At 43.5% G+C, this 27,942-nt stretch overlaps 1 protein-coding gene across 2 annotated transcripts in view; it reads right to left on the bottom strand.

Moving 5' to 3' along the window:
* Positions 1 to 27,942, bottom strand: part of TRMT2B (tRNA methyltransferase 2B) — a 137,381-nt gene that overhangs the window by 22,295 nt on the left and 87,144 nt on the right. For both annotated transcript variants that reach the window (XM_086964632.1, XM_086964633.1), the window contains exons 7-10: positions 23,078 to 23,224; positions 22,401 to 22,495; positions 7,023 to 7,237; positions 6,441 to 6,542 (exon numbers count right to left, since the gene is read on the bottom strand). In XM_086964632.1, coding sequence (XP_086820758.1) covers positions 6,441 to 6,542; positions 7,023 to 7,237; positions 22,401 to 22,495; positions 23,078 to 23,224 — 559 coding nt within the window. The remainder of the gene's footprint in view (positions 1 to 6,440; positions 6,543 to 7,022; positions 7,238 to 22,400; positions 22,496 to 23,077; positions 23,225 to 27,942) is intronic.

Genomic DNA, 27,942 nt, shown 5'->3' with positions numbered 1-27,942 from the left:
TGATATTTATTTTCAACACAGATCCATTCTGTTCATATACATTTTTTGATCACTGGTATGGGAGGGTTCACTATAGAGCTGTAAAAAAGTGCATTGCTTCCTTGATTTTCATTTTTATGTTTGCATAGGCATTGGATAGAGGCGCTGGTTTTCCATGAACTATTTCTTTAACCCCTTGTGTGCGCGTGACGACTCTGAGCCGTCACGGTGGGCGTGTGCAGAGGACGGCCTATGGCCGTCTGTACACCGCCCACTCTCAATTTCTCCAGCACCACGGTGGAATTTGCGCCGCGGTCAAGGGGTTAAGAAACAGAGATTCAACATTGTCAAGTCACACGGTTAAAGACAACCATTAGATTTCAAACACTAATTGTTCGGGCAAGCCTTTAATATTAACGACCTGAGAGATGGAGAAAGCTTATTCTTTCATTAGTATCGAGTGAAAACACATGCTAAGATGAGGCTGCTGGTTGTGGCTCCGGAGGTTAAAGTTTAAATATAGATTTTTCAGCACGCAGGGAGATTCGGCATTAGGATGTAGTGAGGAACTTTGGGGATATTATAAGACGGTTTAGAGGGTTTGATTAGTAGGTTGGGAGTTTTATTAGTTTGGTACAATGCATGTAGTGATTTTATGTATAGCATTTTTTTTACATTTGTAATTCTAAATCGGGGGGTAGTTTCGCACTTAGCAGTGAAGGGTGTAAATGTGGGTTTTTTCGCAGTTGGGTAATTGTAGGGAGTGAGGGTTGATGAGGGTAGTGGCGTAGAGGGCAGTCATATTATGATTTCCATTGGACACAGAAAGTCTGTTTAGAGCAGTTGGTGAAGCGATCTCTTTAATTTGTTTCAGCAAACCCCTGACGAAGAGCCACATGGCTCGAAATGCATTAGGTGAAATTAAATCATATGAGCCTACTCGTATCAATGAGTCTTCCCACGTGTCGCCGTTAAAAGCCTGGATGGGCGAGCAGGAGGCATTTGAAAATGTTCAATAAAAGAATCATGGTGACATCACGCTGTCTCCGCAGTACAAAAGTAATGGATTAAATGTGAAATGAGGAATTGTTTAAATATTGTTTCAATGGTCAAATATGGATTATTCAGCTTGGAGTTGCCTATGGTGAGGAAAGGATTCCTGCATCTAGCAGTGCGACAGAGGGGTGCGCAAACCTCCTGCCTTTTTGGTTTTCTTCTTTGCTGACACGTATATGACATTTCCATGTGTATGTGGTAATGGGAGCATAAACCTCTGTTTTAAATCTACTACAGAAGCAGTTGCTGGACTGGCCACTCGGTCTCACTGACAGGTAAACTCCATGCTTATGTTTTCAAATGTTGCAAAATAATAAACAGTATAGTGAAGGGTGAGGAGTCTGGTGATATCTGCTTATATGAGTCTAGCTTAACATTAATGCGCGAGTCAATTGAAATATATATATGCAACCAAGTCCTTCAACAAACATCCATGTCCCCTCGGGGATCGAAGGGAAGAACAGGTACAGACCACAAGTTGGCTCGTGAAATTTAGGTGCTGTTTATTTTCACCACGGCCTCCTTAGCATGACGCGTTTCGACTGGGTCACCCCGGTCTTGATCACATGAGGTGCCTAAATAGAGGCGTGTCTTAAATAGTGCATTAAAAACCAATGGCTCCTCCTATATAAACAATAAACATAGAAAACATCTTGCTTATGTCAATACATGAGATTACATATGTGCATTTCGAACTGAATACATATAATTGTTTACATAACAATCATGAATATTCTCCTCTGCAACAAAAACTAGCAGCAGATACAGAACCAAAACTGAAGTGCAAAAGATAAGGCCAAGTGGCATCAAATATTATGCGCTAGAGGATAATAATTTTTTATTTTTTATTTTTTGTGTGTTTTTTTTGGGAAAACCTTTATTGAACATTTGCAATCAAATACAGACAAGGGCCTACAACCCCTTGGGCTGGCCGCTAATCGTAGGATCTCAATTCACAAAGCGTACCGGTTGCAAGAGTAATTCGATTTAAACGCAGGATAGGAGGTTTTCATTTTTAAATAATAAGTAGAAGAGTCGGGTATCGCACAGTGTCTCGGATCACAGAAGGGGGCGAGCAAAGAAACAACGTGTCCTAAAGAAACTCGCTATCCACTGAGTCAACAGAGTTGAGACATGAGTCATCAGGATATACTAATGCATTCTGTTCGTCGACTCCATCAGTACCGACCGCCCCAGAGCACCAAAACTCCGAATAATCAAGGTACATATATAGAGACCAGGATGCAAGAAAGCCGAACCCACTACACTAACCCGAAAAAGAAGGGAAAGAAGACAAGAAAGAAGAAGGAAGAGAAGAGGCCATAGAACAAAAATAAAAACGAACACCCATCCCCACACCCCCCCACCCTGCACCCCTGCTGATGACTACGGCCACCCTCCTCGCAGCGTGCCTGTCCCCCAATAATAGAACCCGAAATATAGAAGAAAGAAAGAAAGAAAAGGCAAAAGACCCTACTTGTGAGGGAGATCGGAGGAGGGCATGTTTCTACGGACTCCCGGTCTCCTTCCCCCGTCATGACCCACCCCGCCCCGGACTCCGTTAGGTAAAAAAAAAAAAAAACAATCCCGTTAAACCTATGCGACAGTGAGAGACCCAAATAACAATCTCACCCCTGGCCCCGTCTATCAAATGCATTAAAGTCATTAGTTAAAGAAAGCCAATTCCACGAAGCTGAAAAAAGTGCGGTAGTTCTCGATATGGATGATTGGTGACAATGGTGCCCCTCCCCGTCTCCGAAGCCAAGTTGTAACCCATCCGCCATCTTGAGAGACCGACAGGGGAGGGGAGTCGACAAGGTCCAAAACAGCAAAGGATAAAAAGTAGTCAATTCCAGAATGGGGATATCTTGCAAATGTTCCAGGGGATACACAATCGGGGGTTTCAACGGCTCCATAGGGCGATCGGGCACAGTACAGTCAGGTAGATCCAGTGTAGTAGGAGCAAACACTACTTCCAGCGCCGGGTCAAAAAAAGTCTCAGAGAAAGATATGGAAATGCAGGCTGATTGCTGAGGCGTGAGTGTCGAGTCAGGGTCCGCTCTCAGATCTGTGAGGCCAACAGTCTCAGACAACAAACTGCAAGTCCGGACTGCAATGGTTCCCCTGAGTGCCATAAGTGCCTCCAGCACCGTTCGCAATGACGGGCCAGTTTGAGCCTGCTCCGCTAGCTGCATTTCTTCCTCCAACATGGTGGTCCCCACGGAGTGGCGTCTTCTCCGGGGCAAAATTAGACGGAGCAGGAGTAAGCCATGAGGGACTGAAGTTTAGCAATCAGTAATACGCAGCGAGCTACCGACCCGGGGGGATCGACGAAGCGATTGCCGAACCCCCGGTCAGGGACCCCCGCGACACATCACCACGCGTCACTCTTCTCCTCACCTACTATTAAACACCAGGCAGTTGGCAGTAGCATACCAATCAAAAGTCTGAATGTTCCGGAGAGCGCACCCTACCACATTCAGCAGTCCGTTGTTGTTCAACTTGGACCCGGCAGAGCCTGCACTCGAGACCCCGGCGTCCTCGCTGGGTTAGGCCTCACACAACCATCGACGTATCTCCGCTCCACGACTGCGGAGAAACTCCGGGACTGCACCACTGGAAAGCAGGTCAGATCACACATACGGGTCCGGTGTGGGAAACCAGGATAGTCAACAGGATAACAGACCGAAAGACGGAGGTCGGCGGAGCCGGGAGACTATGCGGCCATCTTGGTTGGTGACGTAGCTCCTCCCCGATAATTATTTTATTAATTTTTTTTATATCTTCAAAGTTGCTAGTAATGTATATATAAGCAAGTTAATCATGGAGTCAAAAAATGAGGGAAAATTGGCTATAAATGTGCAAGTGCTAATAATGTGCAAAAACGTGACTCAGACTATGTTAAAATAAAGAAAGGGATGTGCAGACTGGGCGGTACTTGATGGCATAGTGCCAAAATACAAGAATGGAAAAACTCGATAGATGAATCTAATTAAGTTAAAGTCAGTAAAATACATACTGATGTTGTACAGTATCATGTGGTTGCTACATGAGTGATATATTGATGCCAGTCACCTAGTTACGTGATCCTGGTTGAGGACGAAAGGCAGAGGGAACACAGGATTTGTAGAGTTATGGGCCAGCATAAATGCATAGCTCAAATGTGCCACATTAAGATGTACAAAATATGCAAAAAGTGCAACATGTGCATAATGGGCAAAAATGTGCAAAATCGGGTAACTATACAGAGTCTCAGAGTCTTCATGTAACACAGACATGTCCTCAGTAACAGTAATGAGGTTATCCTCAAATAGATGGTTACTTCTATGTGGACACTGATTTGAAGAAATGTGAAGGTATGGACCCATTAGTCTTGTAAGGCTAAAAACAGGTATAAAAGTGTGTATATATACACGAATAAATACCTCTCAAATCTTTAAAAGTGGGGAAGAAGCGCGATTCTTCTATAAAACCAGATAAAAAGTCAACTCATCCATCTCCCACATAAACAGCTAAAAACCAGAAAGGCTAAAAGACTATAACAATAGGATAAGGATCATGACTTAAAATACTGGAATACAAGGATTGCTAAAACCACCACTTCAAAAAGACTGCCTTACATAAAACATGTTAAAATCCATGTAAAATCCAATCATGAATAAACCAACAAAATGAGCATAAAATGTATTACAAATAGTTGTGCAAATCTTCACCTGTATTCATTCCATTAGGCATCTTAATGTCAAGAGTCAGGAAGTAGTGAGACTCAAGCTGACGCAATGATCTCTCTCTATTGCCACCTCTTTTTGATTTTGGCACTGCATCGATAACGTAGTACGATAAATCATTTAAGTTGTTGTGATGTACTAGGTTAAAGTGTCTTGCGACTGGGTAACTGTGATCAGTGTTTACAATGGCCCTTAAATGTTGTAGGATGTGGTTATATACCTGCAGTTTAGTACTACCCACATACCTCAAGTGGCATGTGCACTCTAGTACATAAATTGCACATTCTGTGCGACACGTGTATCGACCCTTGATGAGAACAGGCTGAGGTTGGAAAGCATCAATATATTCTGTTTTGTTTGTGCCGAATTTGCACGCACTACAAACATTACATTTATAAAAACATTTTTGGTGGATAACCAAGTGGTAGGGGCCTCAATCACCTCTGGACAGGTTTTAACCAGAGTGTCAAGCATGGACGGGGCCCTTCTGAATGTAATTGCGGGACTAACTGGCAATATTTGAGAGAGAGTTAAGTCAGTTTTGATAATGTGCCAGTTGTTGAGAATGATCTTTCTGACTTGATGTTGTTGGTTAGTATAGGTGGTGATTAGCCTGACTGTGTTGGGCTCTATAGTCTCTGAGTTAGATGGCACAGAGTCTGTGTCCCTCCCAATGGATTCAGCATTGTTGGCCTTAGTAAGTGCTGCTGTGAGGCCCTTAGCCTTGTATCCTCTTTGTAAAAATCTCCTAAAGGCTTCAGTTTGGCAGGTGTCACGATCCGAGTCAAGACTACAGATTCTCCTAATCCTAAGGAATTCTCCGGAAGGAATGCTCCCTATGAGATGACGAGGGTGGCTGCTGTAAGCATGTAAAGTGGAGTTACCTGCCGTGATATTTCTGTGTAACTTAGATTGTATGGTATCATTGCATATATACAGTTCCACATCTAAAAACTGGACTTTTTGATCACTGATGTGAGCTGTAAACTGGAGATTGAAATCATTCACATTGATGGTGTCTATAAAGTTCTGTGCTGATTGTGCAGACCCTTTCCAGATTCTTTCTCTCTCTTTCAGGATGTTGATCCCCCGATATGCACAGTGGTGGAAGGCAGCAGTGTAGTGGTGGAGAAACTATGTGAAATGCAGGGTAACACAGAAATACAAACACTGGCCATTGAAGGTAATTCTTGCAGTTGTGGAGAAATTGTGCCATACTGAGAACTGACAGAGAAGTCACCACCATGTGAAAATATAGACTAGGGAGGCCCAGAGGAGGTAGGGCTATGGAAATGCCTGTGCAGTGAAAGTGCTAAGTGAAGCAGATAGTTACCTTACAGTCAAGCTCTTTGGGGTGTGGTCATCGGTCTTAACCAACTGGATGTGGTTTTGAGACTCAATATTTGAGTCAAGTAGAACCCTGCGCCAACCACAGAAGGATGGTGGCCACCCTCATACATATTCTAAGTGGTGTGAATGATTCTAAAATAACACCCAAGCATACTTCAGGAAAATGTCTATAGCCCATATCACAAATAAATGGTACTCATTTTACCAGTAATGTAAGAATGGAAAGCTTGACATTGCTGGCATATTAAATAGGGACTTCCAGATACGTTTCAAACATGTTCAAAGTAAATATACTCAAGGACAGGCAGGTCCTGATGTATTACTTACCATTGAAAGATGCATTCCACTTGGCATCCTCAACTGCATGTTCTATCAGTTCAATTCCCAGCACCTCTGACACCTTGCTAGCCATTGATAGGCCAATAGCACCTGAAAATACAATACACAATACATTGCTCCAATTTTATAGATAAAACAGAAGAATGATATCATATCAATTATATCATAGCTGCACCAAGAAGATGTACTTTAGATTGATTTTATTGCTATGATGAAAAAAAAATTACACATCTGCAAACCTGTTTTTCTAAATTTGTGATGATCAATGAAAATAGTAGATCAAATTTGTAAAGGAAATGCAGCACGAAATACTTTGCCCAAGCTAAACAGTTGAAGGAACCTTGAATGGATCCTGTGTACTAAGCAAGTGTAAGAAGAGGAGCAGAGAGTGGCATGTGTGCATCCAGGATAATGCGAGAACTTGTCTGATGGCTTTCAAGGAGTGCCTATGGCTTAGCAAACTTGCTATTATGAGGGAGCCTTTGGCGTATAGGAGAGAAACTGGTGACAGAGATAAAATAGTAGTACACTTTCTAGTAGCATAATGGATATGTGGAATTCTTTCCTCACCAGTTCCACAGCAGACATCAAGGAAAGATGTATCTCTGCTGACATGGCTCAGTTCTGCAATGGTCTTGTACAGAACTTCAGCTCCTGCTGTATTGACTTGAAAAAACGCATCAGGAGATATACGGAACTTCAGTCCTAGTACTTCCTCGAAGATGTGTGGCTCTCCATGAAGGAGTTGATAAGGTGATTGCTCATGGGTGCAGCGGGTCATCGTACTGGAATGAAAACACAAAGCAGGGTGAATCTTATATGCTCATTGCTTGAAAGGTGGCTGAAGATACCACAATAGTTGAATACAGTCACAATTTTGTCTACCTCTTTTAGTTAGTGTATTTAAAAATGAGTTCAGTCATTTATGATTCTTTCCTTCTTTTTTTTTTTATTTCAAATCGTTTTTATTGAAGTAAGAAAACAAAAGTAAAAGACATTACAGTAAATCTTCCATCATAAGTGAGTTGATACAGATATTGTCAGACCAGTACAGAAACTACAAATGATAAAAATAAAGAGAAAGAGAAAATCACTCTTGCTTATCACATAGTTATAGAGTAACTTGTCAAACACTCGATTTGTGGATGTAGTGGGTATAGCTCCAACATATGGACGAAGGTGCACACTCATATATTGAAGGTACTCTAACAAGGTCGTATTGCTTCAAGGCGGCTCAAAATGAAGGGAAGATTTGTCTAATGATTTCCATAACTTCCTATTGGATGGACACCACGTAGAAGACTGTAATGCTTGATTAGTAGCACCTCTTAGGAAAGACAGCCATTCCTGCCAGATCTTGAAATTCACTTCCTTAGCACATTTCCACTTGCATAAAACAACCTTACAAGCCAATGTTAACATTAGGTCCAAAAGCTGACGATCTTGCTCATTTGCCAGTCGTGGTTCCAGCCCCCCTAGAATGACATATACAAATTCCTTCATAGGTTTTATCTTAAAGACGTGATGAATGCATACAAATATTTTCTCCCAGTATTCTCTCAGTAAGGGACAGTTGAATAGCATGTGAGGAAGATCACCAGTCCCTGATTGGCAATTCCAGCATTCCGGAGAGTCACGTAATTTACATTTAAATAGCTTTTCCGGAGTCCAGAACGACCTATTCAAGAGCATATACTTCGTCTGGAATAGGATGGGTGATACTTTGTGGGCAAGTGCTGACTTATGAATCAATTCCCAGTCAAACTCTATTCCTGTGGAATTCGGTTCCGCTTCCCATTTTGCTTCCACAGTTTTGTGAGATTTACTGGGCAACGGTAGCAACGTTTCTAACCGAAAGGTGCACTAAGATGGTGGCTAATCCACTGTTGCAAATTCTTGGTTGGAATGGGGAAAGTCAACAGAGTGGCCATGCTAAAACCATGAAACAAGCACAGGCTCCTGGGCTTTTGGTATTCAGAAAGTTCTTGCATGGCCATTGCCATCTGTAAAGTTACTTCTAAAAAGGTTGACATAACTTTGCTTCTTGGCTGGGACTGGAAAAGGGACACACCCAATTTTCAAGTTAATTTAGGAGAAGGGCTTTCTCTACAGGAAAAGTTATCTTTCATGTGAAAAAAGCAAATAGCTAAAGTTACCCATATGGCTGCTGTAGATTTCCGATTTGTGACTCCCCAAAAAAACGAAAATGTATTTGAAGCATAAGAGGAAACCTTCAGTAGTACTTTTCTGGTATGTAAAAGCAGACCTTTGTGAATTTGACTCCTATTTTTGCTCAGTTGAAACATCACATACTTTCTTATTGTAAACAGTAAATGACTTCTCTATATGTAATGTTCACAAATACTTACATAAGAGTATATTTCTTTTACCACATATTTGCAAAATCTTATACATAGATATAGTTATTCAATCCCAATCATTCATACAAAACCACCTTAAAATATACTTGTGTAAGGACCTTCTCCTTCCTTTTGCCAAGGTTTCTCCAGCAGCCAAACACCGAGTTGAGAAAGTGTTCTTCTATACCTGAAGGAGGCACCCTTGTACATATGTGGCAGGCTTATTCATACACAAAGGTGTGCACCAGAATATGTTACCAATAGTGAATGACCTTAAATGCTACTCCTTCTTCCGAGTATATGTAAATATAATTGGGCTAATTTACTAAACAGTTCCTGCACACACTACAGACAGAAATAGGGGACATCATACACAAAACCTGAGCTGATTCATTAAACTGGATCTGTGTATTTCTATGTGAAGTCAGTGCAGTGATGTCATGTGCCTATCACGAATGCTGATATTTCCTCATGTGTGACGCCCAGTAGGTGTTACCAGGGAAGTGTCAGATGAGTGATCCATGCAAATGAATATCTTTCCTACACAGCTAAACGTACACCCAAACAGATCATTTTTAAGCTGTGGAGGGATAGTAGGCAACTGCAAGGCACACTTACTCTTTTACAGTGACTAGAGGCAAAGGGAGTAGTTCACCAAGTATGTCAGGAAAATTAAGAAAGGTGTACATTTCTATTACAGGCTCTCGCATTTTGGAAACAAGTAAAACGTTTTACACACACCACGCATGTGCATAATTCAAAACATGGAGAGTTTATGTTTTTCTTAAGAACTGGTTTAAAGTATCTTTGGGATGAATGACATTTTTATTTACTTGATACTCAGGATGGCTGGAGACTAAAGTATGAATGATTAAAAAGGTATGAAAATTATACAAAATACTTATAATAACAATAATTAAATATGTATTTCTACTTCCACAATTGCCACTGATCTACTATTAGTATTAATAATAATGCCAATGAGAATGGTAAACACGATAGAAACAACTAGAACAATAATAATAACAACACCACATTTTTCCTTCTACAGAGTTGTCTATGAGGCAGTGAATATTATCACCCAGTATCAAGCTGTCCAAAGGGCTTAGCAACATGTGCTGAAGGAGCATCGCCAGAGTGGAATCCAGATGCCCACACACTCCAGAAACCGTGCCATTTGCAGCTAAGTTCACACTACAGTAGTTCACATACTACATACATGCACAGAATATCCATTTATCCTAAGGAAGTGCTATTTGTGTACGAGTTGGGCACTGCAGGGACATATCTAAGTCTGAAGTATATATTTATTATAATTATGGCACCATGCTGAGAGGTGTTAGTGCTGCTTCTTTACAAGCAGGCAAGCCAGAGGTAGACGTGGACACACTCTCCTATTAAAATCGCGACATCCCCTTCTAGGAGGTGATGGTGCAATATCAAATTAGGTCTCATGGAAGAGTTGGAGCGTGCTCATTTGTGGTGGAGCAAATCAGTTATGCTGAGATATGTCACTGCACTCCTAGTCAAAGTGTGTCATCACTTGCAAGAAATGCATGTAATATCCCATTACATATCAAGTCCTTAGAAATAAGCTGCCACTGTTTTATAATCGTAAATCATTCCAGTAAATGTATAGCAGTCATCTTGAAAAGTGCTACACTTTTCGGTAAAAGTAAGGCACTCAAATTTAGAAATGCTGGTACTGTGATTACAGGTTTTACAGACATGCTGAGAAGTGCCTGAATTGCTCTATGAAAAATATACGCTGAACAAGTAATGCACCACTAAAAGAACAACCACCTTGCTCAAAACTGTTGGTAAATGAGTAGTGGCTCTGGTAAGAGTTCCTACCATTTAAACCAGTGGTTCTTAACCTTCTGAACTTTGTAGACCCCCACTTGGTCATTATTGGAATCTGGGGGCAACCACTGAATCGTTACTGGAATCCAGGGACTCCCACCGAATAATTAATGGAAGCCAGGGACTCTGGCTTAAGCAATTTCGATCATTTGACTGCAAAACAACATGAATGAATGAATGAATGAATGAAAGAGCTTTTATAAAGCGCAACGTTCACTCCAAGGAATATCTTGGCGCTGTAGACGGAGAGAAAGGGCACCTGAGAAGAGCTGGCACAAACTCAGATGACAGAACTTCAGGTAAGAGACAAAGCAGTGTTGTCTGGGATACCAAAGATCCAGGTTTTTAAGGACTTCCTAAAGTTGAGTTCCGTTTGTGTGTGTCTAAGTTGTGTTGGCAGGGAGTTCCAGGCTTTGGTCCCTAGGACTGCCAGTGTCTTTCCACCCCTCGTTTTAAGTTTAAAGTTGGGTACTGTTGAAAATTCTCTGAGGATGACCGTAGAGTACGTTGGATGGTGTATGGCTTAGTTCTGACATACAACACATACTCATCAAGCAGGTACACAATTTATGAAATATTTTATGTGGAGCCAACAAATATAAAACAAGCATTTGCAATGCAATAGGTCTCACATTTACGAGAGTTTGAGCTATTGGCTTTGTAAATGACAATGCCTTTTATTTAGGTGTTGACTTGCCATTTACAATGCCAATAGCTCAAACTCTCATAAATGCAAGACCTATTGCATTGCAAATGCATGCGGCTCCCGTGCAAAAGATTTTTTTTGAAGCGTTAGAAGCGAGCTGCAGGCAGGACATTGCTATTTGAGAAAATATTGCTCGGAGGCTGTAATTAAAGCCTACTGAGTAACAACACACATAACAGGGGCTATCCTGATAATTGTTACTAGTATAGATAAGACAAATCCTAGCTGAGGGTATCACTATCTGATCAAATGGTTTTATGATTTACAATTAAAATTACAAGTATGACTATTATTAAGAGCTGAGGTCTAGTGGGAAGTCTTGACAGTTTACGGCTGCTTACATAGCAGTAGATTTGAAAACATACACCAAATTAGTCTAAGATTATTACCCATAACAGAAATTAGGGTTTATATTCATCATAGTCCCATTTTGACCATCTAAAATCGGCATCACAGCAGTCGGCCTAAAGCTCAGACTTCAGCAAGATTATCCTGGCTTAAAAGCAAAGATAACTATGCACTCAAGCAATAGATGTACGGAATTACTGGGCCTCTAACTGCATGGTGATACTGTAATAGACAACGATTGTTAGACAGTGGTAGGAATCAGGAAATCAACCTGTGTTTACCTCTTCTAGTTCAGGTCACAAAAGATCTACAAAAAAAAAAGTTACTTTCCTGCGGTAAGAATCGTTTTGGTGGTTACTCTTATCTACCTGTTGATTGGTCAAGTGTAGAATAATCCCAGGTTCTAAGACTGGATCCACAAACTTCAAATCTCTCACGTCACCAGTAGTGGGTCCTGTGGTCACATCGGAAGTTGTGTCATAAGACTTCACTGAAGACATATAGGGCCCACCCTGATGCAACAACATCAATTCCCATTCATTTTTCCAAGCCTTCGAGCCGGATGGACTGACATCCATAGAGTAGTGCAATGCCAAAAATATTTTGAAATCTTATTAACTTTCCCTACAACAATCCATCAAACGAAGAGTTGGTCACCTGGTTGTGTATCCTTGGTGTGGTCTAGGCAGTAGTTGACTACCTGCTTAAGATCCAACCTATGCAGCCGCGCCTTCATGGGATGGGGCGGAGGATGGAAAGTTGGAAGAGTGATGGACTTAATTAGATGGAAGGGAGTCACCTTAGGCAGTAGAGCGGCCTGGTTTCCAACATCAACTTGTCCAGGAAAAAAGATGTGAATGGAGGATGGGAACTAAGAGCCATTAACGGGCTCTCCTGTCTGTCTGAAGTCATTGTCACGAATAAAACAGTTTTTAGGTCAATATCCTTAAGGGACAACTATATAAGGGCTCAAAGATAGTCCCTATCAGAAAAATTAAAAACAAATTAAAGTCCAATTGTGAAACAATAAAGAGGGGTGAAGAATACATACTTGTCAACCCCTCCAGAAAACACATCACAATTGAGGATTCAAACAGGGATGGCAGTTCTGGCAGACAGAGAAACACAGACAGTGCAGCTAGGTACTTCTTAACAGTACCAATCACACACCTCCTGTGGCCACAAGAAAGTGCGAATGACAGGACCTAAGACAACTTGGCTTGTGATGGGTCTTTGTTGTTGCCCGCGCACCACACCTCAAAGTTGCTCCATCTGCCAGAGCAAGATAACTTTGTGGAAGGGCGACACACTGATAGCATAGCACCAACCAACTCAGATATTGCAACTCAATCTCCAGGCATGTAGATGGGGGCCTCAGACACTGGGGTGCGGCACCATCCCCTAAGCCCGGAAGAGGAGGTCTGGTCTGAAAGGCAGCTTGAACAGAGGGCTTATGAAGAAGTGCAGAAGGTCCACATACCACAACCTTCTTGACCAATCTGTGGAAATGAAAAATGACTTGGGCATGGTTTTGGCAACTCTTACTTTTGGCAAATCTTCCTCAGAAACGAACAAATCAAGGACAGGGGGGAAACGCGTATTGCAGCTGAATGTTCCAGCTCAACTGAAAAGCATTCACCAAGGCTCCCCTCAATGGATACTGAAGGGCATAGAACTGCTGGCATTGAGCATTTTCTGAAGAGGCAAACAAGTTCATCCGAGGAGTGCCCTAGCGGGTGAAGACTACTCTCTGGCAGAAGACCCCACTCAAGATCGGCATGATAAAGCTGACTCAGGCTGTTGGCTCTGATATTCAGAGACCTCACAATGTGATTAGTAGTGAGCCAGATCCCTTAGTGGTGGGCCCAAGACCACAGTATCAGCACTTCCAGGTGAAGGAGGTGGTATCCTACTTCCACTTGCTGTTGTGTTGTTCATCAAGATCTAGATGGACCAACCTTGGATGGAGGGAAGAAAGGCCTTGAGCGCCAGCCAAATTGCCCGCAGCGCCAACAGGCTGATACTAAGAACTTGTCCATCCGGAGACCAGAGGCCTCTGATCTCTAGATCCTCCAGGTGAGCTCCCTATACTAGAGTGGAGGCATCTGTCACTATTATAGTCATGTCAGGGGGAGAGCAAAGGTCATTCCCCACAGGTCAGACAGGCCTTGTTACCCTACCAAACCACCTAGCCGCATCGCTGAGTGAGTGCCAGGTTTGCCAGGTGTCTCTCACACTGCAACCACTGCCTGTGAAAGCACCGCTGTATGGCATTCATGGTCTAACGTGTGTGTGACTAGGAGGATGCAGGAAGCTGGCAGACCTAGGAAGATTGTAAAACTTGGGTCAAACAGAAGCGAGACTGTCAACTGCAAATAGTGCGCAACCACCTCTGGTGACCTGGCTTTGTCCAGGTACCCGAACTTCTGAGATGGACTGTGACCACTGCCATCATCTTCATAAAGACTCAAAGTGCTGATTTCAAACCAAATGGGAGCACAGCAAATTGGTTGCACAGAGAACAAACTACATACTTACAACAACCCTTGATGCGCCTGCATGAAGGAAATGTGGAAGTATGCACCCTGCAGGTCGAGAGACACCATCAGTCTAAAGCTACAAGTGCCAGCAAAACTTGAGCCAGCATGTTGTACTTTTCTTTTTTGAGGTCCAGGGTGGGATGTAAACCGCCATCCTTCTTAACCACTTGGCTGCTAGGCGTTTTCCCCCCCTGTGCTGGAAAATGCCATTTTAGTGGCACCATGACGAGCTCAGCTCGTCATCAGCACACGACCCCCGTGGGTGATGACGAGCTGAGCTCGTCATCAGCATCGAAGGGGTTAAGCACAAGGAAATAGCAGAAGAATCATCCTTGACCCCTTTCCTGCTCAGGTACTAACTCCACAGCTCCTTTCTGAAGGCCAGCTACCATATCCTGTTGCAGGATGATAAGGTGGTCCAGAGTGGGAGAGAGGATCGGGTTTGGGTGGGATGGGACCCAAAGGAAGAGAAGGTTGTAGCCTCTTTCAATTATTTGGAGGAGCCACTGATCCAAGTTAATGGTCTTCCAGTTCAGCAGAAAGGAGGAAACTCGCCCTCCCACAGGCTACAGGCTCCAAGTGTGTTAGGGGAAGAGAACTAAGACTGTTTAACTGGGAGGGGCAGGGGGGGAAGGAGAAGGTGATTGGCTGGAGGGATTTGTGCCCCTTACCCCTGCCTCAACGCTTTTATTGATGGACCAAATGGTTCTGCGGTTATTCAGCTTGCTGCTGGTAGGGTTGTCTTTGCTAAAAGGAGAAGCCTGTGGAAAACTCCTGAAAATTATGAAACTGCTTGTAGTCTCTTTAGAGCTGCATCTTTTGAAGACCCAGGGAGTGGGTCAGTTGCTTTACAGTCCTTTAACCTTTCTAGGGCTGTCTCCTCTTTTTCTCCAATAAGACAGGAACCATTGAAGGGTAGGTCTATGAGATTGGCATGTACATCGCTCGAGTAGCCTGAGGTCCTAAGCCAGGTATGGCATCTAATAAAGACTGAAGCACACATTGCTCTTCCCACCAAGTCCCCTGTATCAAGGTCCTGCAACACTTCCTGTGAAAGTGCACTCATTTTTTCTGGGACATGCAGTGCAATCATCTGTCCCATAAAGCTTGAGTATATTGACAAATTGGGTCCGGCGCCAAATGGCGCTATGGGCATGAATATGGGTAGGGCGAATGGTGGTCCAGAACCCACATGGCGCTATGGTCAGGAATATGGGTAGAACAAATGGTGGTCCATAACTCAAGGGCATACCAGATGGGGCTGAAGCCCTCGACAAAATACTGAACATGGCATTGAGGAACCCTGCTGGGTCAGTACCTGGTGTTGGGAACTCATGGAAGGAGGGATGCAGCGCCAGGAACTCTGAGAAGGAGGGATGCAGCGCCTGGAGGTCCAGGCTTGATAGAGGCGGTACCGATGGAGTTGACTCGCAAGTCAGGTCCGGCTGTGGAACAGGCTTGGAGCCGGCTGGAATGGGGTTGGATGGCTCCAATATGACTATCACTGGCTCCAAGGTTTAAGATCTTGTGGGAGACCAGGGCCATCAAGGGGATTTCTCTCTGCCATGTGTCTTATGGTTCCGGTCCTTCTTTGATTTGAAGTCAGGTGAATGTGAGAATGGAGTTATTGACTGTGGTTTGGAATAACAAAGACTCTGCATGCCATTGTGGACCAGTGCCATAAACAGCTTGGCTTTGCGCCTGTTGATGGCCTTAAGGTGCATATCAGACAAGAGACGCAGGAACGGGAATCGTGGTCAGAACCCAAGGACCACAAGTATATAGTGTGTGGGTCAGTGATGGATTATCTGTTTCTCAATCCCTACAGATCTGGGACCTTCAGCACAACAATACCCTTTACTATTTTTTTCTCACGGAAAACTGGCTGAACCCTAAATCGGCACCTTATATCGCCACTGCCCTTCCCCTGGCTACAAGCTTGCCAGGCAAGACAGACTTCACAGGCTCAGCGACGAAACTGCCATCATCCACAAAAATACCATCAGGTGCATAACAGACATGCCATCCTCCAACATGGAGCACCTGTTGTTCAAGCTCCACATCACAGCCAACTTCACCATAAGCAGCACTCTCATCAACAGACATATGGCACCGTGCACCACTTTCACCAATACCATCATGGACATCATCACACCACACGCCCTCGATTCTAGCAATTACTTTCTAATCGGAGACCTGACCTTTCACCTGAAACTCCATGCCGAACCAAACTCAAGAGCACTCACTGAAGACCCTGGAAGCCTGGGCCTCACTCAACGAGTAAAGGGACCTACCCATGTCGCCAGACACCTCCTGGACCCTATTTTCACCAATTTTGGCAACACGCCTCGATTCGTATCCAAAGAACCACATTGCCTGTCATCACCATGGAAGAAACTGCTACCATCATGAAGTCCATCCACTCAGGATAGTAATGGACGCCCCGACCCCAACATGCCTCCTCAAGATTACTGCAAGCCAATCGTGCCATGTTCACAGCCATTCTGTATGCCTCCACCTCTTCTGCAACCTTCCCAGATTTTTCGAAACACACAACTATTATTGCATTCCTCTAGAAACCCTCTGTGGACCCTTCAGTGCTTGCCAACTACAGACCGATCTCACTGCTACCATTCGCAACTAAGCTCCTAGAGAAAATTATCAATAGACACCTAACCGAATACTTCAACGACCAACAACTCCTCAACACCACTCAGTCTGGTTTCAGACCCAACCACAGCATGGAACATGACCTCATTGCTGCCACGGATGGCATCCATATGACCCTGTGCAGAGGAGACACATCAGCCCCCATTCTTCAAGACCTCTCTGCAGCATTTGACATAGTCTCCCACCCCATCCTCATCCAACGACTTCATAACATCGGAATCCCACGACATGCACTCCGGTGGATCTGCTCTTTTCTGACTGGGATGACCCAGTGAGTCAGCCTGCCACCATGCACCTTGTACTCTTGTGACCTGCAGAGTTCTGCAAGGATCCTTTCTGAGCCCAGCCCTCTTCAACGCATACATAATCTGTGAAAAAAAGGGGTGTATTATATGTTGTGATTGTGTGAAATAACGATGTAATACACTTTCCAACCCCTTTACCACCCCCAGTTTTCATTTCTTTAACCTTCAGCCCAACCCTGGATAGCTGTGGCTCTGAGCAGCAAGGCTTAAACAAAGAAACAGGTGTAAAGCACTTAAACATCACCAAAACAATTGAAGAAAATCAACATGAGTAATCCGACACCAATTTATAAAAATTGACTGTATTTTTATACAAATTTAGACAGAAAAACGAAAAAGGTCCACCGGAGGCTTCGTGAGAGATGGAATCTACAATAAATAATAAATCAAAGCATTTCGTTCAACTATGAACAAGCACTGGCAAATTTAAAGAATTTGACACTTTTTGAGCGTTTTCAAGGAAAATGTGGGCAAGTGTCAATGCGGTGGACGACCAACTCTGGCAGAGAGCTAGTCAGGGGGACTAGCAAGGCCCACAGAAACAATTGCCACCACAGAAGAAGCAATCTTCAAGCAGTTCCAGGCACTTTATCCACGCTGCAATGGATTCATATGGAGTGGTCCTGATGCAAGGGATGAAGAATGTTGAAGATGCTCCGATGATGCTGTGGGTGCAATGGGGTCGAAGGGGGTCTTGATGTCACTACTCCTTGGTCCCTGAGCTGGGTGAGGCGGTCCTGGTCACAGAGTCGACATCCCACTAAGTCCTCTGCAGGCTGGCAGAAGTCCAGTAGCCACTGGGCTACCAGTCACCCGTTGTAGTGGTCACAGACCAATCCTTCCTGAGTTGATAGCTCGTACTCTGAGGGCTCGGTAGGCCTGCCAGAGGGATGACTTATACAGATGAAGAGGGGAAGGGGAGGCTTTTTCAATGGCAAAGTTGGGCTAGCACTACATGACTGCTGTACCAGTTCGAAGTGGTGGACTTGGAAACTCGTTTTATTTGGGGGACCTCCAGGGTGGCACAACCAGTGGTGCAATACCTGAGGTACCCCTCTAACTTATATGTCGTGGCTACCATATACTAGGTACTTACAGGTAAGTTAGCCATTGCCAATTTGGTACAGCCAATCCGACATACACTTTAGGGTTGGGGCACTGGCATTGAGATCTGGTTAGCAGGCCTCAGTGCACTCTCACAGTCAAAAAACCAGCTCCACCCTTTCAAAAACTTGGAGATGACCACACAAAAGGAGGCCTTTCCTTACATGATCCCGGTAGACATCATTGGTCACTCTCACAATATCAAAATCCTCTCCTACGTCGACGACACACAACTCAATCCCTCCCTTGTGGACAAGACGCCAGGATCCAGATCAAGTTCAACGCCTGCATAATTGAAATCACCCACTGGATAAAGACCAACTGTCTAAAAATGAACACTGACAAGATCGAAATCATGATCTTCAGCAAGGGCACATCACGTTGGACTCCACCTAATAGCCAACAGAGCTAGGACCAACACAAACCCTCTGGATCATCATTGAACGAAAACTACCGATGACCTCACAAGTCAATGCCATCACCGCCTCATGTTTCCATACCTTGAAGATGCTGAAGAAGATTTTCAAATGGTTCTTGATCAGTACCCTGAAACCTGTCACGCACACCCTGGTCACAAGCAAGCTGGGCTACAGCAAAAACCACTATGCCGGATCAACAAAAACATTCACCAGAAGGCTACTGACAATTCAGAACTCAGCAGCCAGAATCAATATCAACCTCCCTGTTAAAAAAGGGGGTCTCTAGTTGGCAATGGTTTGCACCTTTGTCCAAATACGAAAAAACGAAATATACTGCATTTCACTATCAGGACATTTCACACACACCAGTGTATGTCCTACCTTTCAAATACACTGCACCCAGCCAACGGGGGTACCTTGGGCCTACATTAGAGGTGGCGCACATGTACAAATAGAGAAGGTTGGGGCTTGGCAAGTGGTTGCACTTGCCAAGTCGACATGTCAATAAAAGCTGCGCGCAGACACTGCTGTGGCAAGTCTGAGGACCCTTTTAAAGGCTGCTCGTGTGGGTGGCACAATCAGTGCTGCAGGCCCACTATCAGCATTTGATTTACAGGCCCTGGCACTCTCAGTGCATTTTAATAGGGACTTACCAGTAAATCAATAATGTAAATCATGGAACCACCAATCCATAATCTAATTTACAATAGGAGCACTTGCACTTTAACAATGAACAGCAGTGAGAAAGCAGAGACACTAAACCAGCAAAAACAGAGTCAAAACCGGGAGGTCAGAACACACCAAAAAATGCCAGGTCTAACACTCACACACCACACTCTCATAACACCAACTGAAGGAGCTCCACTGGCTCCCTATTCAGAAACTAGCACAATTGAAACTCCTCACTCACACTTTCAAGCACTACACCCAGCATACCTCAATAATTGTATCTACTTTCAAAAACCTTCCAGACACCTCCACCCTAGGCATGTGGTGACTGTTTATTCCGTCCTCATGCAACAGCCCATGTCTTGTATCCAGTCTTATGCGCTGGGCAGTCCTCGACTGACCCACAGCCATACTATGTCTCTTTTGGCCACAATCAGGGCGACATTGCAGAATTGCAGTGTATAGCTTGACAGGGTCGTCTCACCAGTACAGTCCCAGAGAGACCATCGCTTGGGTCAGGGCAATGTTTTCTTCCACCACCCATGTGAACACTTCCTCCACTTGCGCCCAGTATGATCATATCTTCGGACAATCCCAAATTGTGTGAAGCAGAGTACCCACTTGACCGCAGCCCCTCGGACATCTGTTACTGTTTATCTTGCTCATGTGCAGCAAAATAGTTTGGTAAAATAAGCCCTGAGGAGAATCTCGAACTGGACCAGGAAGAACCCAGCCCTAATAGCGACCACCCTGGGGTATCAACATCCCTGCTCCCCTCTTCTAAGATCCCTTTCCCATCTCTCCTTCAGGGGGAGTTCAGTGTGTGCTATACGCGTCTTGTATATCTGGGAGATTGCGTGTGTCTTCAGTGGAGCTGCAAGCAGTCTATGTTCCAGGCGAGTCTTCTCTACTATGTCCTACAATTTATCTTCATTAATATATACATTATTATATTCAAGTGGGTAATTTGAAACTCAGATGTTTCTCATTAATCATCTGCAAATATTGAGACTCTGTGGTATGTTTGCCCATATTGTTTTATCTTTCTATGGACTTAGGGTCAGATGTACGATGGATTTTTGTATGTGCAAATGAGTGATAGACCCGTTTGCGCATGCAAAAAACCTGTGGCCCATGTACTAACCCTATTTTGCGAGTCGCTAATCAAATAGCGACTCGCAAAATAGTGGTTAGCGACTCACTATTAGGAAGGGGAGTTCCGAGGGCATCCCTTCCTAATAGCGAGTCTGAACCCGCTATCTGAATGTTTTGCAACCGCAATTGCGATCACAAACACTCGCAGTTTACCACCTTCTTCAGGAGGGTGGCAAACCATTCACAAACCTTTGTGAATGGGTGTGCAAACATTTTTTTAGAGCAGGCAGTGGTCCCAGGGACCACTACCTGCCCTTAAAAAATTTATCAAAAACGTTTCATTCTTTTTTTAAAAAATGCACTGCATTTAATTTTAAAAAAACTGCTTTATTTAAAAGCAGTCCTAGACATGGAGGTCGGCTGACCACCAAATTGCGACAGCCTCATTAATATGCATGAGACATGCAGTTTGAGACCCCACTGGGATTCGCAAACAGTGTCTCAGACACTGTTGTACATTGGCAATTGTGACTGGCAATTTGCGAGTCGCAATTGCCAATGGTCATACATCTGGCACTAAGCAACTTTCATATCATGTAAACGTTATCATAAATAATGTCACTTTTTCCAGCATCTGAATCACCTATTGTGCAGCTATGCTTAATAACTGAGTAACTGCTTCTATGGACTTTAATGTACTGTACTCATAAGAAGCGACCAAAAGGTATTTCGCTGTCATAAATATGCTTCTGAGATTACCCAATTTGTTTTTGATATGAGTTATAAAAAAGTGGATTAGGAACGAGCAAGTACCTATTTTTAGGAGCTGTTTTGATGCCTACATCCACATCTGCCAGCAGAAGGCAAGGATCAGAAATCAGGAATGAAAACACATACTGTTGCAAAAAAAAAACACATTATTTTAGCCTTCTATACAAAAAAGCATAACCTTGAACCAGAGATTGTAGTGAATAAAGGAAAGTATGGGAACTGTGATTCTGAGTACACTGGGGCGAGGACAGCAAGTGTATGAGGCGCGATCTGAGACATGGGTAAAAAGAACAACATATTCTCTATTTTGTTGACCTTTCACTTACAGCTGCTTATTAAATATAATGCACACACCATCAATGAAAAATAAGTGCAACTTGAATGTATCAGTGGGAAATGCATTTTTTGGTAGGAAAGCTCAGTTGATTAATGCACTCACTTCAGGTGTTTGTGGGTGTAACGGGATGGACACTGATTTGAATCAGTCGGTAAGAAAAGCACTGTGAATACGTGTCCTTAGTTTAAAACATATATTACACCCAATATAAGGTTGCACACAGTATCAACACGCTGTTGCAAAATGCGCAGAAAGATTGTTTAAATGTTTGTGTTTTTAGTAAGAGGCTTTTCTTGATAGGTTTCCATTAAAAGGACACATTCCTGATTCCATCAATTAAGCAATTGCACACATTTACATTTCTTCCAGGTAGTGGGCACCCTGAAGAGAAGGCTTCTTATTTCGTCAGCTGCCTCTGCCTTCTCTCACTTCACAGTAGAGGAGACACTTCTTCTCTCCCCTCAACCCACGGGAACTAAGCCATTCTGGAATGCTTTTTTAAATAAGAAGTATGGGAACTGTTATGATCAAAGTAATAACGCATGGGTACGTCGTTCCCCTCCCCACATCTGTCTCTGCTTTGCACCTTTGCATATCAATCGATTGTGTGAAAACCTCACCATGAAATGGAACTTTCAGATCCTCAAGTTAAGAATTTGTGAGCTAAAACCTGCTGTTCAGTTTAATTCTCCTGCATAACCACTGATACAAAGCACACACCGTCTGATTTACACACCCTATACTATAAGAGGTGTACTCACCTCGCCTGGAAATAGAGGGAGGTTAAATTGCAAACTGCGCCTGGCCCACGGGTGAAAAACTCCTTCAAAGATTCCTTTTGAGAACAAAGCTCCTCCTGTCAACGAGAGGACACAACAATGTATGAGTGATCAACACAGGTCTTGAAATGTAAACATTACTGCCGGAACGTGGTGTCTGGGCCCAGTACCATATTGATGTCCAGTGATTAGGCTGTTCATTGTAAGCATAATCCGCATGCATGTGGGAAAACATCAGAAAGAAAGCATGATCCCCAAGAAAAAACATAAGCATTCTGTAGCTTCAACGCAGCAGATATGCTTTGCAAAAAAGAAGCCATTTGGATGGACCGCATTCCAATGAGATATAAATAAGAGAATGTATGTAAACTGGGCAAAGTAGATGGCCTTGTGTAAACGAGATAGTAATAGATGGTTCAGATGTAAAGGAGGTACGTGAGAAAGGAAGGCAAAGAACTGAAGGGGTGGTAGTGGAATAGCAAAATATTTTTAGAGGAGAGGGGATATCCGATCTACAGGGGCCCTACATTGGTGTCTGTGGTGGGGATGAAGGGCGGGTGAGGCAATGCAGACATGGCTGCCAGTTAGCTATGGATGGGGAAGCTCCTGCTGCTGCCACTAAATATGCATCTGATCTGTTGACATGGCAATGTTCTTACCTGGCTCAGATCCTGGGGATGGAAGGTAACTATAGCCATGGTGTCTCCAGTGCGGTTTGTGCGCACGGTGAGTTCACGCCAGTGCCCACCCTGATGAAACAGTAAGCAAGGATCCAGAGGCGAGAGCTTGATATACTCCTCGTATAACTGTGAGGAAAATAATAGATAAGCACAGGCATTAAACAATGGTAGACTTCAAGCCACATTCTCTGCTGTTAGAGCGTAAGGCCATGTTCTGCCTACAATTGTTTTTCTGTAGTTCTATTCAAAATACCACCTACATTCTGAAGTCTGAACAACTCTCTATCCTTATGTCACGCTCATATTAACAAAGGAGACAAAGTACTTGTTAACAGAATCTTGAGTATTGTTCTTTTGTTGTTGACTGCATAGATGCTCCACAAGCTCATGGAATAGACTGCTATGCCATAGCTAGTCAGTCAAAAATCTTTATTTCGGCCGCTGGGGTCATAAAAGCACATGTAAAATAAATACAATACATTACACACACATTGTTGACGGAATCCTTTAGGCTATATACAACCAGATAATACCTTGAGGAAAAATGTACGTTTCCTACCAGAGATCTTGAGTTGGCAAAGTCAGCTGCTCTTATCTTCCTAGAAAGGATTTTACAATAAATACACACAGTATATGATCTTTGCATTAACTGCAAGGCAAAAAACAATAAAGTGCATATGCCATAGAAGTTTAATAAAATATCAGGAGCCTTCATCTGATCCCTCATTATTACACCTTTGAATGTCCAGCTCTCTCATTTTGAACACAGATCAGTGGGGGATACAAATCTATTGTTGCAGCTGAGTTGCTGAAAGAATACTTCAAAACAAACATGGCTAAATAGCAAAGTGCGCCCCTGTTGGTTCTGATAAAAGGCTGTAGTTTTCTTTCTCTCTCACACACTCCCTCTCTCCCTCCTGAAAAGACCTTCTGGAGCTTGTTGGTCCAATGGAGCTCCAGGAGCAAGCACGTCAAGGATAGAAAGGTTAAGTCAAGTTATTCAGAAGACGCACACTGATGTCAGAGGCGGATTTGGGAGTGCTAAAGCAATGAAACCTATTGAAGTAATGCTAAACATTTATAAAGTAAATTGCTTTTCATCATCACATAATGGAGTTGATAGTGAGATTTGACTGTCCCCTTCACTATTATTTAGGAGGAGAATGGCTTTAAGCACTACCAATGTTATCACTTTCTTCATTTCATCAAGAACTCACATTTGGTTATTTTTCTTATTAATTTGATGATTATTGAACAGATCTGTGTGGTCCTGATGAAAAGAAGACCTGACAAATCCTGTCTTGAACAGTCCTATCTGACAAAACCTTTTTTGTGTAAAACAGAAAAATCCCACCTGCCAAAAACCTTTCATGGGGAAAATTGTTTATCTACTTTGATTGTTCCCTGGAACTCTTTCATCCTCTGCTCTTTTTGACTTTCGTGGTTTAAGCTGCTGAAGCCCTTATGGGAGACTTCTCGTTCAAAGTCGTTTCTGCCTTTCTCTGCTCTGGGACCACTGCCTCTTCTGCTGACCCACTTGTTGCAGTACAACTAGAATGAGATAAACTTGGACTCTCAATGTTCCTATTTTTCTGGTTTCTCATATTTTTATTTACAATTTTAAATATATTTTTATTTTTATCCTTACAATTTTAGAAACTGTATACTTCTAAGTTTCCTACAAATTAACTTCGTTTTGACATCTAACCCCAGTTTAAAATACTGGTTCTGTGCATTTTGTTTTCATTTTTTTCTCGTTTCAAAGCAGTAGTTGTTGCAAATAGTATTTCTACAAGTATGTGGTTTCCTGTGAATTGGGATTCATCAGATATGAATTCTTCAGGACTTATTTTTCATCAGACATACATAGTACACTGTGGCGCATACAACCCTGCAGTATGCAGGACCCTCAAGGTACTGTACCTTTAATATGTTTCAACAGAACTTTCCAAGCTGGACAAATCCGGCTTGTATGAAACACCAGAAAGAAAGCAAGGGTGAAAAGCAAGACCCCAGGGATACCTTGTCTACCATACAGATCTTTAGTAGGTCCAAAGCTGTATCTTACATGGATCAATAGCATCTCTGCAAACATGGCGACTCAGTCAGGGCAGTGTGCACGCTGATTGTGAGTGTACAACTACTGCATGGCATCTGTAGCAATCATGATGAGCTGTTTGCTATCTCTGACCGTGATATAAGTCATGCAAACGCCTGCATCTTTGCCCTGTTTTTCCGGTCTTCGCCTTCAGCAGCGTTTATTCCGTTTTACACAGGTATCACGTGATCAATGCCATGGCTGAATTACAGAGCTCTCCCTTGACAATACTCCTAACGCCTCACACATCAAATACAAATATGTGAATCATGTGCCATGTAAATTTCACTCAACAGCTGCAGTTACCTCAAAGTTTTTCTGCTTTAAACACCAGCCTCATTGACTCACTGTGCAAGCACCCAAGAGCCAGAACACTAGTCGATGGTCACGGATCTGAAGGCTAGCGCATAGAGCGGCCTGTTTGAAACAAAACTATTGCCAAGTAGGTGTTTCTATACCTCACCGGGTACCTACAAGCCGTTTCATTTATTTGAACGGCTACAGCTGCTTATGCCTTATATCTACCGAGCTTCTTTACACTTTCTAAGATTACCAACAAAAAGGAGACGTTGCCTTGGACTTTACAATTCAGCATTCGTATACTGCATTTTCTGGTGTTTCAAATGCGTTTAACAACAGCATAGATGGCAAGTTTTCAGGTTACATATGTGTGAGATTTTCATATTTTTAGTACACTTATGCACGACATTTCAGTACCTTATGTGTGACACTTTGAGTGACATGTTATAGAAAGTAGGACCAAGCAGTAAAGTCATTAAATAATCATATGAAATGAGTCCTTCCATGGAATGTAATAAAAAAAACTCCTATTTCTGCACGCAGTGCTAAAACCTAATGAAAATCTGTCAGTGGCATTACTTTCACCATACTTTTCCTACAGTGAAGGAAATACCACTAATGGATTTTCTGTTCGAGCTTACCCCAGAAGTCTCATGAGAGTCTAATATTACCCACCTGTAAACCACATTGAACCACAAGGAAACAGAGATGAATGAATGAATGAATTAAAAGAATTTTATAACGCGCAGACATAGCCCTAGGGGGCATCAAGGCGCGAGACACAGACAGACACAAGATCTGAAACTACCTGAAGCAAGACCACTAGTACGCCTGGGAGAAAAGCCAAGTCTTCAGAAGTTTCCGAAAGACCGGCATGGAGGACTGACAGGCAAGTGCCAGAGGGAGGGAGTTCCAGAGTTTGGGGGCCAAGGTGGAAAAGGCTCTCCCACCCCACATTGCCTTCACGAATCTAGGGACCGAGAGCAGATTCTTAGAGGCTGAGCGGAGGGCTCTTTTAGGAGTGTAGACACACAAAGGGGACCTAATACCCTCTGAGCCTGAGCCATATACAGCTCTATGGGCCATACAGAGGAGTTTGAACGAGATCCTGGAAAGAATCGGGAGCCAGTGGAGCTCCCTTCTGGCCTGAGTTAAAGAGGCAAGCCGAGGAATGTTCAAGACCATCCTGGGCGCGGCGTTCTGCACCACCTGAAGGCGATTGATGGAGCTCTTATTAATGCCGCTATAGATGGCATTACAGTAATCGAGCCTCGATAAGACCAAGGCAACTGTTGCTTGTCTTCGGGCTGCCAGAGACAGATACGGGGCGATCTTCCTGAGTGTTCTTATAATGGCACAACAGGTGGACACCGTTCTGTTTACCTGGGAGTCAAATGAAAGAGCTGAGTCGATTAGCACTCCGAGGTTCCTAGCAGATGGGGTAGGATGAGGGCATTCCCCCCAAAGAGGGTGGCCACCACTCCTTTGACCACAGGTCCTGGTTTCCTCCACAAATCATGACCTCAGTCTTTTCCCCATTCAATTTAAGGAAGTTTCACACCATCCATGTGGAGACTGCTTCTATACATGCCCTAAAATTAAGGGCTGAAACACCTGCAGACTGAGTGATGGAAACCAGGATCTGGGTTTCGTCGGCATATGACAGCACATCAAAGCCGAAGGACCTCACCACCTTGGCAAGTGGGGTAACATAGATGTTAAATAATAGAAGGCTCAGAGAAGAGCCCTGCGGTACCCCGCATTGCACTGCCTGAGGAGAAGAAAGAAAATTGCCCATCTTGACTCTCTGCTCTCTGTGATGTAAAAAGGAGTAGAGTAAGCTGAGAGCCGTACCCTCTTCCCCGATCTCCTCAAGCCTGGAAATCAGGATTGAAGGGGACAGGGTATCGAAGGCCGCTGTGAGGTCTAACAGCACCAGTAGAGAGAATACCTTGCACAGAATAGCCACATCTGTTTGCTGCCACACACCTTTGGTTTGCCACTTATTCTTTTCTCTCTATTTGTTGCCTCCCTCCTCTCTATTTTGCTTCCCATGTTTGCTGATTTTTTGTCATAGGCGAACATGGCTAATGTGTGTGTTCCATGACATAGGCCTGTCTCACGTATTGCAGTCTGTTGGGCCGGGAGTGGTGCCCAAAGTGCTACTCTCATAGTGGTGGAAGGCTACTGCCTTCACCAGGAGTTAAGCAGCGTGACTGCAGAGGTGGCAGCATACCATGTAGTAATCAGTAGGGTGAACAGGACCTTTTTACCAAGTGTCACTGGAGTAAGACCTACAGGCTCACTCACCTTTTTAAAAGTTCTGCTGCTGTGTGCTTAACTCTCCCTTGGCATATATAAAGTAGATGTGGAGTGCTGCACAGCGCAGGAGTAGTGACTCTGTGCTGGATGTATGTGTGCCTGGGAAGGGTACAGTACAGGGATT

Source organism: Lissotriton vulgaris, chromosome 4_1 (assembly GCF_964263255.1).
Source record: "Lissotriton vulgaris chromosome 4_1, aLisVul1.2, whole genome shotgun sequence".
NCBI lineage: Eukaryota > Metazoa > Chordata > Amphibia > Caudata > Salamandridae > Lissotriton > Lissotriton vulgaris.
Note: the sequence above shows the minus strand (reverse complement) of the source record. Positions and strands in the feature narration are given on the sequence as shown.